Source organism: Kogia breviceps, chromosome X, assembly GCF_026419965.1.
Source record: "Kogia breviceps isolate mKogBre1 chromosome X, mKogBre1 haplotype 1, whole genome shotgun sequence".
Lineage (NCBI taxonomy): Eukaryota > Metazoa > Chordata > Mammalia > Artiodactyla > Physeteridae > Kogia > Kogia breviceps.
The window spans coordinates 94,181,534-94,195,640 of record NC_081330.1 but is presented as its reverse complement, the minus strand read 5'-3'; the positions used below and the strand labels follow the sequence as shown (position 1 = coordinate 94,195,640).

The following is a 14,107-nucleotide window of genomic DNA, read 5'->3' as shown; positions in this document are numbered from 1 at the left end:
TTGGGAATCTGACTATTCACATGATGTTAAAGGATCACTCTACAGGTAACTTTTTAGTTCCAAAGGGAAACAGTGCTTTTATGGAGAGACCTGGTGTCTAAAGTGATCAAATTTAACATCACTAATAAAAGGACAGCCTGACAACATGCACCACCTGATATGGTGCAACAAGAAAGTATAACATCACTTTTACATTATTTTTGCCCCCCCCAAAAAATGATTATCCATCTCCACTCAAGAGGAAAACAAATTTTAAAAATCCACTTTGTAGGGCATTCTGCAAGACAGTTATCCTGAAAATCCTGACTCCTTAAAAAAAAACCCCTCAATGTCATAAGAGACAAAAAGGAGGGGGGGGAGGATTGTTCTAGATTAAAAGAGACTAAAGAGGTGACAACCAGGTCAGTCAGAGCACACGGTGGCAAGGAGCAGGAGGAGGGGCATGGAACCACCACAGGCCTGAATTAAAAAAAAAAAAAAAAGATGACAACCAAAGGAAACTTTGATTGGATCCTGGATCCTGTGTGTGTGTATAAAATTCATGTTACTTTCTCAGGTGTGATAAGTATACTGTGATTATGTAGAAGAATAGATTCCTAAGGGATACATGCTGACGTATTTAGGGGTAGAAAGTCATGATGTCTATAACGTACTCTGAGGTACTCGGAAATGGTTGAGAGAGAGAGAGAGAGAGAGAGAGAGAGAGAGAGAGACAGAGACAGAGAAAATGACCCAAAAACGTATGACAGAATGTTAACAATTGGCGCATCCAGGTTAGAACTTGGATATTCATTGCTCTATTCTTTCAGCTTTTTTTACAGATTTAAAATTTTTCACAACTTAAAAACAATATTTAATTATATCTTTGGTGAAAATATTTCACAAATACGTGAGTACAATTTCCTGTCTCTATAATTTAATCTAATTTACTAATAATGATTATTCAGGATCCTCATATTACTCCAGGGTCTGAAAAATCACAAATTGTAAAGATTCATGGACATAGGGTGCTATAATAGGTAAATAGGTAGATACAGAGTCTAGTAATTACAAGGGTTTTTTAATCCCAGATAAATCTTAGAATATTTGGTTGAGGTTTTCCTACTAAAAGTGAAAGGCAAAGAGAAAAATGCTAGTTAACCGAAACGTATGGTTAACTAAATTCCAACCAAGACAGCCATCCTCAGATCTGGTTGTGCACACCCCCTGAAAACCTGCAGTTGGTAGCCAGTTGCTACCAACTACCTGCCTGAGATGCAGCCCAACCCCTGGCCCACTCAGAGCCTCCAAAGACCTCTGGGGCCCTCCCACAGGTGGAGTAACTTGGGAGGGCCCCTTGGAGGGTCTCAGAGGTCCCTGCTACTGACATAAGTGCAGAACAGAAGAAAGTAAACCTGCTTCCCAGCTTGCTACTGGGTTTTAAATGCCAAAAGAAAACAGACCAGGGCTTCTGCCCATTTTTGGATTGGGTTGTTTGTTTTTTTGTTGTTGAGCTGCATGAGTTGCTTATAAATTTTGGATATTAATCCTTTGTCAGTTGCTTCATTTGCAAATATTTTCTCCCATTCTGAGGGTTGTCTTTTGGTCTTATTTATGGTATCCTTTGAGAACAGTATGGAGGTTCCTTAAAAAACTACAAATAGAACTACCATATGACCCCGTAATCCCACTACTGGGCATATACCCTGAGAAAACCATAATTCAAAAAGAGTCATGTACCACAATGTTCACTGCAGCTCTATTTACAATAGCCAGGACATGGAAGCAACCTAAGTGTCCATCGGCAGGTGAATGGAAAAAGAAGATGTGGCACATATATACAATGGAATATTACTCAGCCATAAAAAGGAACATAATTGAGTTATTTGTAGTGAGGTGGGTGGACCTAGAGTCTGTCCTACAGAGTGAAGTAAGTCAGAAAGAGAAAAACAAATACCGTATGCTAACACATATATATAGAATCTAAGAAAAAAAATGTCATGAAGAGACTAGGGGTAGGACGGGAATAAAACACATACCTACTAGAGCATGGCCTTGAGGATACGGGGAGGGGGAAGGGTAAGCTGTGACAAAGTGAGAGAGTGGCATGGACATATATACACTACCAAACGAAGAATAGATAGCTAGTGGGAAGCAGCTGCATAGCACAGGGAGATCAGCTAGGTGGTTTGTGACCACCTAGAGGGGTGGGATAGGGAGGGTGGGAGGGAGGGAGATGCAAGAGGGAAGAGATATGGGAACATATGTATATGTATAACTGATTCACTTTGTTGTAAAGGAGAAACTAACACACCATTGTAAAGCAATTATACTCCAATAAAGATGTTAAAAAATTAATTAATAAAGTAAAAAAACAAAACAAAACAAAAAGAAAACAGACCAGGGGACTTGCGACACAGACGGTGTTCTGTGATTTCTCTCCCCATTCAAGGCTGTTTACTTCAGGACAACTGAATGATTACTTTTCTGACAGGGTTGAGGGCCTCTTGGACCAATCCCCAAGGATGATAGTGGACCCCCTACAAAGGGCCTCACCCTTGGGGCAGGGCGGTGGTGGTGTGCTGGGCAGCAAGAAAGACCAGATACAGTATTTTAAGTACAGTGCTTCAGAAGACTTAGGGTTCGTTAACTTTCTGAAATTCCTGGTTTCAGGAAACTGTCCACAATATATATTTCCCTCCTGACCCGTTATAACACTTTTGATCTAGGCCACTATATAAATCTAAAATTTCTGTGCTGTTTTATTACATCATATTTTAGCACTCCCCTGATACATCAGGGTTGAGCTCATCTAAGCACATACAACAGTCTTTTCTTCCAGAATGAACTGAATTATCCTTACTTTCATTAAGAATAAGACAAATGTGGTAATCCCATACCAAATGAGAAAATAAAGCTATCACACTGATGTGCTCATTCTGGAATGAATACAAAAAATGAATCATTTCCCTTTTGATATAGTATGTACATTCAGATTAACCACCATATAAAATGCCAGGAAATCTCAGAAATTTTAGAAGCTAGATTTAATCAACAGGTTTTTACTTTTTAATTGGAATGGCTGAGGTCCTAAATAATTTGGGGAATATGAGACACACACGTTCATATAAAACCTTGAACAACAAACAGATCAGAATCTGAATTCTCTCATGTCCCAAGTATAATAACTTGCACTTTGCCTGATGGACCTTCCTTCTTGAAGGTTGGATATTTCAAAGGAAAGGATTTCCCCTGCTACTTGACTGGTAGTTACAGTCAGGTCTCTGAAAATGAATTTGTGTCTCTGTGTGTGTGTGTGTGTGTGTGTGTGTGTGTGTGTGTGTGTATTTTAAAGAGTAGAAAAAAGTGTGAATCCAGGGAACTTAAATGCTTCAATTAATTATATGCATGTCATTACAGTTTACATTGGGGCCTGGCAATATCCCAAGATTCATGCCCCATGACAGGTACTGCTGCTTTTACCACTGTCCTCAGAGAGTAAAACACTTTCACAACGAGAAGAACAGAGTTCAAACCTGTTTTGTGTTTGATTTATCTACCAGCACCCAGAATCAGATCAGGAAGAAAGCATGCCAGTTAAAGATATGGAAAGGAAAGAAGAAACACTAACGTCTTTACTCTGATAGCCCCAAATCACCACCCTTAGGCATAATCAAATCATAAACTTGGATGGACACTGCGAAACAAACTGCATTAGAAGAGTCTTTCATTATCTTCTGATTTAAAGAAAAATCTGTTTTTTGTATCTTCTGATTCACCATGATAAGGTACAAGTACACAAATTCATACTTAAAAAGTAAAACAGCATTGGTGCTGAATTAAAATGGTATAAACCATACCCCAGTCATGGCTGAAATATAAAATTTGAGTTCTCTTTATGAATTAAAAGCCTTGTTTACTAGATCACAAGCAGAATTTTGTGGGGAAAGCGTCTGTGGCTCTGACAATGGGCTGCTCTTAACACTAAGCTCAGCTGTACACGGAGAGACTCGCCAACTCCAGCTGTGGTGCCACACACTGTCCAAAATGGGATGAGAGGGGACAGGCTCTCAGGAACATCAACACATCAGTCAGCCCAGAGGAGGGTAGAAGAATGATTAACCGGAGCTCCTGTCCCTTTTCGAAAAGGGGCAGACGGTTGGCGCACACGGGGAAGGAAGAAAGAGACAAACAGCATAAAGAGAACCATCTCAGGTTAGAAAGAAGAGAAAAGCCAGGCCCAGTTAATTTGTTTCTGAGGATGCCCTGTGTCACCTGAAGTACTGCCAGCGGTGTTCGTTCTGGTCCTCTTCGGAGGGTTCCTCGACGCCAACTCTGGGCAGCAGAAGAAGGGAACGTGAGTGTGACGAGGACAACAGGGGAGCTAGGAGCTCTGGGCACAGGACCTGGACCATGTCCATCAAAGAATAAAATCCGCACCCCCTCTTAAACTGTCCCCCTGTTCTCAAAAACCCAGAGAGGCTGCTAAATTTACATCAAAAGCAACAATGTTAGCAGCCAGGTCAAATGAGGATTGATTAGGAATGAAGCCAAGCCTCTCAAAATATAACGTAATGAAATCAGAGTAATAAATGCAACTCAGAGAAAATGACTTCATACAATTTTTCAGGAATTCATCTGTTTTATAAAGCAAGACACATCCATACAAAAACTAGAAAACAGAAAGTTGTTATTAAACATATATTTGAAGTGTTTACACGCAGTTTTACACATATTTGACAGAAAGAACACTGTATCGCTGAAAACAGCAAAAACAGAAGATAAAAATGGCCTTTTTTTTTCTAGACAAGTAATCACACTGTCCATGGGTTGTACCCGAAGGTCAGGAACCCAACTTCTGCTATTCTCTTTACCTTATGGCTTCAAGAGTTGACACGGTCTATTTTCACCTCCCTTAATAATTGCTGGGTTATTCGGACTACATTTGAATTACACCATCATACTAAGAGCAGGGTTTCACAACCTCAGCACTACTGACTGACATTTTAGGCCCTGGCCTCTACCTGCAATATACCACCAGTAGCACCCCCCTCCAGCTGGAGCAACCAAAAATGTCTCCAGACATTGCCAAATGTCCCAAGAGGGCAAAACTGCCCATAGCTGAGAACCTCTACTCTAAATCCTGCATTCTTAGTGGGGGGTGATATAGACCCCAGGGGCATGAAAATCGGTTCTTATGGGACAAAAATTTTTTTTAGATATTACAGTGGTTTGTAGCCCTCTAAAGCACCATAGTAAATAAACAGATATATAGATCTGTGGTATTAAAATTTCAGTGGAAGAGGTAGATAAAAAGAACATTTTTAAAGGCTCTTTTTTTTTTTTTTTTTTTTTTTTGTGGTACGCGGGCCTCTCACTGTTGTGGCCTCTCCCGTTGCGGAGCACAGGCTCCGGAGGCGCAGGCTCAGAGGCCATGGCTCACGGGCCCAGCCGCTCCGCGGCATGCGGGATCCTCCCGGACCCGGGCACGAACCCGTGTCTCCTGCATCGGCAGGCGGACTCTCAACCACTGCGCCACCAGGGAAGCCCTAAAGGCTCTTATTCAGAGGGGCAGTGATGGAAAAAAATGATTGAGTAACACTGTGCTAGACAATGCCCCAATACTCATGCTACTAATATGCCCTGAAATAAGCAAGTGAGAACATGATGCTTCTTAAGGTGGTACTTTTAATTAGGTACATGTTCAGAATGTGACTTAAACCAGACTATAGTATTGAAAAATTATAACAAATTCCAGAAAAGCAAGCTGGATTCCATTAATGTAAGATTCACTAGTAATAATAATAGTAATAGCAGCAGTATTACGGTTATGATTAGCAATGATAATGTTATAGCTAAAATACACTAAATGCTTTCCATGTGCCAGATGGTACATTTAATGGCAGAATTCTTTATCATGTTTACTTGGTATCACATTTTATCTTCACACTGTTGTCATCCCCATTTACCCAGACAGGAAACTGAGAGCAAGAGAGGTTAAAGAAGTTGCCCAAGGTCACAAAGGTACAAAGTGATGGAACCAAGATTGCAACTGAAGCTGTTAGATCCCAGAGCCCTAGCTCTACCCCTTACAGGATATTGCCTTTGACTACAAGGTAGCGTCTTTAAATTCTTTTAAAATATCCAGTAACAAATGCTATTACATAAAGATCTCAGGGCTTCTCCCTGCTTTTATTCCTCAATTTATCTTTAAAGAGCTTTATCTTAAACTCTCAGTGTGACAGGATTATACCTAGCAGAGTGACCTTACTTGTCCTTGAGTGATTGTATTGCTGCACTCTGGGGTAATGAAGGTTATCCTGTTCATTTGGCTGCCTGGGTGTATGCCATTAACCCCCCACAATCACCACCACTTCATTGGTGTGTCACTTGAAGCCGGGCCTTCCAAGAGGACAGCCACCATGCCACCAAAATGTGCTCAGGACATAGATGAGGCTCATCTGCTGAATCTGCGCATCTGATGGTTTTTTCAAGTTGCCAAAATTACAACCTTTGTGAATAACAACAACTTGCTCAAGAGACTAAGAAAAATAGTATGTAGTTTGTATATTATCAGAAAGCAATTTGAGCATTTTGCCATTATGTTTTAAAATAGCAATCACATGCTCAACATCACTAATTATTAGAGAAATGCAAATCAAAACTACAATGAGGTATCACCTCACACCAGTCAGTATGGGCATCATCAGAAAATCTACAAACAACAAATGCTGGAGGGGGTGTGGAGAAAAGGGAACCCTCCTCCACTGTTGGTGGGAATGTAAATTGGTGCAGCCACTATGGAGAACAGTATGGAGGTTCCTTAAAAAACCAAAAGTAGAGCTACCATATGACACCACAATCTCAGTACTGGGTATATGTCTGGAGAAAACTATAATTCGAAAAGATACATGCGGGAGTTCCCTGGTGCCCCCCGTGGTTAGGATTCCGGGCTTTCACTGCTGTGACCCGGGTTTAATCCCTGGTTGGGAAGCTGAGATCCCACAAGCCGTGTGGTGTGGCCAAAAAACAAAACAAAACAAAACAAAACAATACACATTCACCCCACTGTTCATTGCAGCGCTATTTACAATAGCCAAGACATGGAAGCAACCTAAATGTCCATCAACAGAGGAATGGATAAAGAAGATGTGATATACGTGTACACACACATACACACACACACACACACGATATTACTCAGCCATGAAAAAGAATGAAATAATGCCATTTGCAGCAACATGGATGGTGAATCACTTTGCTGTACTCCTGAAACTAACACAACATTGTAATAAATTAACTATATTTCAATTTTTTAAATGGTTAAAGAAATAATTTTTAAAAATAGCAATCACAAAATTCCAATTTAAAAAGATAAGTTGGATTTCTGGAAAGCAGTGACCTGGCTTTGGATTTGTGGTTATATTCATTTTACATTATACACAGACTAGAAATTAGCCATGGTTAAAAGTCATAGCTAACTCCTAATTATTTATGGAGGAACTCCAAGTCCTACCCTGGGCTTCTGACTTCTGGACAGCCACTTAGCAGCTGATCAGGACCTCTGTCAGCAGCCTGGAGAAGTAAGAAACAACTAGGTACTGATCTTACTGAGTTCACAGATGTCAAAACACCACACTGAACTTCAGGGGGTTTCCGAATCATTTTAGAATAAGAACCTGGTCCACATAAATGATTTGTGGCCATTAAGTAACACCACAAGCACAAGCCACAAAAACCAATCAGTCTCATTACCTTATTTCTGATGGAATTTCTTTTGATGTAATCTCCGTAAATGTCAGTTTCTACCTCTAATATATCACTATTTATACACATCTGAAAAACACGCAATGAACTGACACCATATGTATTTTTCACCAATGGCACACTTTGCTTCATTACACTATCTGGGTAGAGTTGGACAGAAAGAAGGAACTAATAAAGATAGAAGCAGACTGAAATTGAAAACAGAGAAACAATACAGAAAATCAATGAAATAAAAAGCTAGTTCTTTGAAAAGATCATTAAAATTGACAAACCTCTAGCAAGACTGAAAGAAAAAAAAAGAGAGAAGATGCAAATTAACAATACTGTGTCATGAATGAAACATGGGATATCACTACAGATCTCACAGACATAAAAACAATAATAAGGTTGTGCTATGAACAACATAAACATAACAATTAGATGAAAATGAACAATTTCACAAACTGCCACAACTCACCAATATGAGATATAGCTGTTAAAGAAACTGGCTTCATAATTTATATAATAAAACTCCTGGAAAAGAAGACTCCAGGACCAGTTGGGTTTCACTGGAGGATTCCATAAAACCTTCAGGAAGAATTAACACCAATTCTAAACAACCTCTTCCAGAAAACAGAAGAGTAGGAAACATGTCCCAACTCATTTTGAGAGGCCAGATTACCCTGATACCAAATCAAAGGCAGTATGAAAAAAGAACACTAACTACAGACCGGTATTCCCAAATCCTTAACAACATATTAGTTAATAGAATTCAGCAATATGTAAAACATTTATTTATACACCACAACCAAGTGGGGTTTAACAAGCAAGCGTGGTTCAATATTTGAAAATTACTCAATGTAACCTATCATATTAACAGGCTAGGGCTTCCCTGGTGGCACAGTGGTTGAGAGTCTGCCTGCCGATGCAGGGGACACGGGTTCGTGCCCCCGTCCGGGAGGATCCCACATGCCGCAGAGCAGCTGGGCCAGTGAGCCATGGCCGCTGAGCCTGCGCGTCCGGAGCCTGTGCTCCGCAACGGGAGAGGCCACAACAGTGAGAGGCCAGTGTACCGCAAAAAATAAATAAATAACATTCCTTCTTATGGGCACATATGTATATGTATAACTGATTCACTTTGTTGTAAAGCAGAAACTAACACACCATTGTAAAACAGTTATACTCCAATAAAGATGTTAAAAAAAATAAAATTCACCGAAAAAAAACCAGGCTAAACAAGAAAAATCATATGATCATATCAATTGATACAGAAAAGCATTTGATAAAATTCAACATCTGTTCATGATAAAACTCTCAGAAAACTAGCAATAGATGGGAACTTCCTCAACTTGATGATGAACATCTACAAAAACCCTACAGCTAACATCACACTTACTGGCGAAAGACTGAATGCTTTCCCCTTAAGATCGGGAACAAAGCAAGGATGTCTGCTCACATCACTCTTATTTAACATAGTACTGATGGTCCTAGCCAGAGCCAATAAGTTAAGAGAAGGAAACAGCACATTGGTTGGAAAGCAAAAAATGAAACTGTCTCTATTTGCAAATGATCTGATGGTCTACATAGAAAGTCCCAAAGAATTTATAAAAACAAAAACAAACTCTCTAGAACTAATAAGTGAAATTGGCAAGGTGTCAGGATACAAGCTCAACCTACAAAAAGCAGCCATATTTCTATATCCTGGCAATGAACACACAGAAACTGAAAATGAAGATAGAATAACATTTAAAATAGCTCAAAATGAAGAAGAAATACTCAAGACATAACTCTAACACACACAGGCATTCTATGCTGAAAACTATAAAATACTGCTAAAAGAAATCAAAGAAGACATAAATAAATGGAGAAACGTGCCATGTTCATGGATTGGAAGACTGAATAAGGTAAAGATGTCAATTCTCCCCAAATTGATATACAGGTTTAACACAATTCCTATGAAAATCCCAGCACAAGTTTTTTTTCTAAGATGTAGACAAGCTTATTCTAAAATGTATATAGAAAGGAATTAGAAGAGCTATGACAATTTTGAAAAAAGAATAAAGTGGAAGGACCCATTCTGCCTGTTGCTCAAGCTTATTATATAACCATAGTTACCAAAAGTGTGGTACTGGTGGAGGTACAGACACATAAATCAACAGAGCAGAATTGAAACAGACCCGAATGCATACAGCCAACTGATTTCTGGCAAAGAAGAAAAAGTAATTCAATGGAGTAAGGACAGTCTCTCTTACAAATTGTGCTGAAACAGCTGGATAGCCATAGTCAAATAAAATAAAATAAAACCTCAACCTAAACCTCATGTCTAATATAAAACTTAACTTAAGATGGATCACAGATATAAATGTAAAGCATAAAACTAAAAAACTTTTAGAAGATAACACAGGGCTTCCCTGGTGGCGCAGTGGTTGAGAATCCGCCTGCCGATGCAGGGGACACGGGTTCGTGCCCTGGTCCGGGACGATCCCACATGCCGCAGAGCGGCTGGGCCCGTGAGCCGTGGCCGCTGAGCCTGCACGTCCGGAGCCTGTGCTCTGCAACGGGAGAGGCCACAACAGTGAGAGGCCCGCGTACCGCAAAAAAAAAAAAAAAAAAAACACAGAAGAAAATCTTTGGGACCTAGACCTAGGGCTTGATGAAGAGTCCTTAGACATAACACCAAAACCATGATGTTAAAAATAAATAAATAGATAAATAAGTTGCATTTCATTAAAATTAAAAGTTCTGCTCTATGACAGACTGTTAAAAGGGTTAGAAGACAAGCTACAGACTAGGAGAAAATATTTGCAAACCACATATCTGATAACAGACTAGTATCTAGAACAAATAAAGAATTAACAAAACTCAATTAAAAAAACAAATAATCCAATTAGAAAATGGACAAAAACCTTGAACAGATATTTCACCATTGCTTATTTGAATGGCAAATAAGCACATGAAGAGATATTCAACATCATCAGCCATGAGAAATGCAAATTAAGACCACAATGAGGTATCTCCACATACCTATTAGAACAACTAAAATTTAAAAAAGTGTCAACACCAAATGCTGGCAAGGATATGGGAGAAACTGGATCTCTCATACGCAGTCATTTCCTGACCTCTCACCATGTGCTAGCTGTTATGTTCTAAGTGCTATCTATATATCCCATTAATATTTTCACAACAATCCAATTATTATATGTGTACATATACAGCTTGAATGCATCAGGGAAAGTAGCCTACGCTCCCGGCTCTGGGTAGGACTACTTCAATGGCCCATTTTTTGAAAAGGGTTATGAGAAGTGCAAAATGTCACAAGTCAACTGTCTACTCTCAGTGGAAAGTTATTTGGTCCAGTATGTGTTGGCTGGGGGGGGGGGGGGGGGGGCGGTCAGAAAGGAACTTATGAAATAGCCTGAAAAACAAACACGATTTAACCAGGCTCTGAGCATCCAGGGCACCTACTGGATAACCAAATAAATAGGAGCAGGAAGTAATCTCAGAGAGGTCACCAAATGCAAAGATTCTCAACTCTGTACAGGGTAAACCTCCTTTCTTGCTCTTATTCTGCTACACAGAACAAAGATGATACCATCTTATGTCTCATGTTTAACGCCAAAAATCTGTACATTTTCTTCTTCAGATTTCTACTTCCACAGATGAATTATCTTCCTTAATATGATGTGAGGTTCACGCCAGGAAACTGAAATTTTAATCATCCTGAATTTTACAACATGAAAACGGTCCCTAACACAGCAAACCTTTCGGGCAGTATAGCACAGCAGCTAAGAGTGTGCCTGGGTTCAAATTCCAGCTTGCCCACTTCAAGCTTTGTGACCCTGGGCAAGTTATTGCTCTGTGCCTCAGTTTCCTCAGCTCTAAAATGAAAACAATAGTAGTAGCTCCCTTGTAGGAATGCTATGAGGATTATCTTCATGTACGTATTGGCATCTCAACCAACAACTGCAGCACAAATGTTAGCTATTGTAAGACTCTTACTGATAAGCCCACCCAGGTTCTGCAGACCCACTCAGATCTGAGGCTGAGACCCACTAACCCAGAAATGGTGCAGCCGGAAGTGGCCAGGCCCAGGAATCCCTGCCTCCCATCAATATAAACGTTCCAGAAGAGGGAGACTATTCTCTCAACCCCAGTTTCCTCCCTGACCGCAAGGATGACTGCAAGATCTTTGTCGGTTTCTCCCTCCTCCAAGCTAGGTGTACTCCGCAGTTGCCAGCCCTGAACAAACAGCCAGCAGAGAAAGAAAAAAAAAAAACATTGCCATCTTGTGGCTTTTCAGAGAATTCTTCACACCTATGCACCACCCAAGTCTTCTCATTCCCAGCATGTTCACCCTTTGCAGATCTGAAACTGAGGCAAGTGGCAAGAGCACTTTCGATGACGCAGAGAGCACACTTAGAGCTGCAGGAACCTGGAGCAAAAGTGACAGCACGCTTTTATTTAACGTGAAGGAATACAGAGGCCGAAAGACATGAGGAGCTTGTCTTAAACCAGGGTCAGAGTTAGGCTGTGGGTCTCCTGACCCCTGGTTCCAATGTCCTCTTTACTGTAAGGTGCTGGAGCTCACAAGCACAGTTTGCAATTCCAATGCTCTTAAAAAAAAATCAAACTTGGGTCAGTGACCCTCCATCCTGACACAGCTACAAAACCACAGGCCGGGGATGTCCATGAGGCTGCAAGAAATGAGGGTTATGCAGGAAATATCACCTCTTCTGTGCACTAAAGCAAGAAGAGACGCAGCATACAGTTTCCTCCTGAAACAAAACTCTAATGGCCTCCCTTTATTTCCAGCTGATGAGCTTATTTTTCAAGGCCTTAGGTTTGATTTCAAAGGAATGTGAAATGCCAAACATTGCCAGCAGCTATGTCTATTCTCTCTCCTGCAGCTTTAAGACTTTTTGAATTCTTGCCCTAATGTCGCGGCACTAGCAAGGTCCAGGTGTTTCTAATTCCTTGTGTTTTTGTACCCACAAACAGTTTAATGATTTTTTTTTTCTCGTGGGAAATTCAATACTCTGAATTTTTATTTATTGTTTTTAAATTTTTAATCCTTCCCCAAACAAAACAAGAAACTATAAAAGCCTTCCATGCACTAAGCTGTATGTAGCACCCCCTGCATGGGAATAGTCACATAGTTAGACACAAAACTGGCCTTGGTTTCAAACCGACCTTATATTAAGCCATGACAACATGGGTGTTGTGCCTCCACCAATGATCCAGACAGTGAAGAAGACAATGAGGAGGGTGGTCGTGAACATCATCTGGCGTGCGTAGGATGCCGTGTCTCGGATGGCCAGTGCAAATGCCATCGCTCCCCTGAGGCCTGCAGGGACCAAAGAGGAAGCTCTCCTGTCATAAGGATAAATAACAATGTGTCCTCAAATCCACTGTTGCCACTTGGGGCTAATAAGTTGTATCTGCTTATGCTTCAGGAGTCGAGTTGTTTTATACAGAAAATAACTTTAAAGGAATAGGATTTCCTCCTATTTGAAGTTTTCTTTTGCAAAATGCCCAAATGCAATGGGAAAAACACTGCACTGCTTTCTATAGCACATTTTAGAATAATAACACTCTTTTATTACTGAAATAATTCTCCTGCTAATAACGTGAACCAAAAAGAAATATAAATAATCATATAAGCTCTGTAAGTCTGTGATCCAAGCACTACCCAAGCACTATAGAGTCTTTATAAACTTAAGAAGCAGGCTAGGTATGAGTATGTGAAATGCACAAAACAGCTCAGCATTTCCTTAGCGAAGCCAGGCAGAGAAGTAACAATATAACCTGATCTATATCAGGAGTCGGTGACGTTTTCTGTAAAGTGTCAGATACTATTTTAGGCTTTGTGGGCCAAGAGGAAAAACCAAGGATGTTATGTAGGTACTTACATAAAAGAGAGAAAACAAATTTCCACAAAACTTTATTACTATAGGTATAATATATAAGTACCATGTTATAAAACTATAATAAGTAATTATAATAAGTAATAATAATTATTATAATAATGAGTTCAATTTCTTGTAATCCAGGTCTACTAGTGAAAAGAATGGAATTCTTCTGCGGGTGGGAGATTTCAGTTAATTGGGTTTCAAAGTTAGTGTCCCCGATCATCAAATAGGTTGCAAATATTCATCTGTAAAAGCCATTCTTAGCCCATGGGGTAGATGAAAACAGGCAGCAACCAAATTTGCTGACCCCTGATCTACAGCCACATTTTTATGTTCTAGAGCTTCTCTTTCTAAGCTCTTTTGTTCCTTCCCCATACCATGCTCCTAACTTGTTCTATAGTAAAGAATTAATCCATGGTCTTTAATAGCTATCTAGTATAAATTCCTATTCACCATGGGTAAGACTGTGTGTA

At 40.0% G+C, this 14,107-nt stretch overlaps 1 protein-coding gene across 2 annotated transcripts in view; it reads right to left on the bottom strand.

The window, feature by feature from the left end:
- The window catches only part of SLC9A7 (solute carrier family 9 member A7), a 147,158-nt gene that overhangs the window by 29,436 nt on the left and 103,615 nt on the right, over positions 1 to 14,107 (bottom strand). Inside the window, exons 12-13 of one of the 2 annotated variants that reach the window (XM_059050611.2) lie at positions 12,916 to 13,069; positions 4,255 to 4,314 (exon numbers count right to left, since the gene is read on the bottom strand). In XM_059050611.2, coding sequence (XP_058906594.1) covers positions 4,255 to 4,314; positions 12,916 to 13,069 — 214 coding nt within the window. The remainder of the gene's footprint in view (positions 1 to 4,254; positions 4,315 to 12,915; positions 13,070 to 14,107) is intronic. The other variant, XM_067024134.1, reaches the window with a different exon arrangement.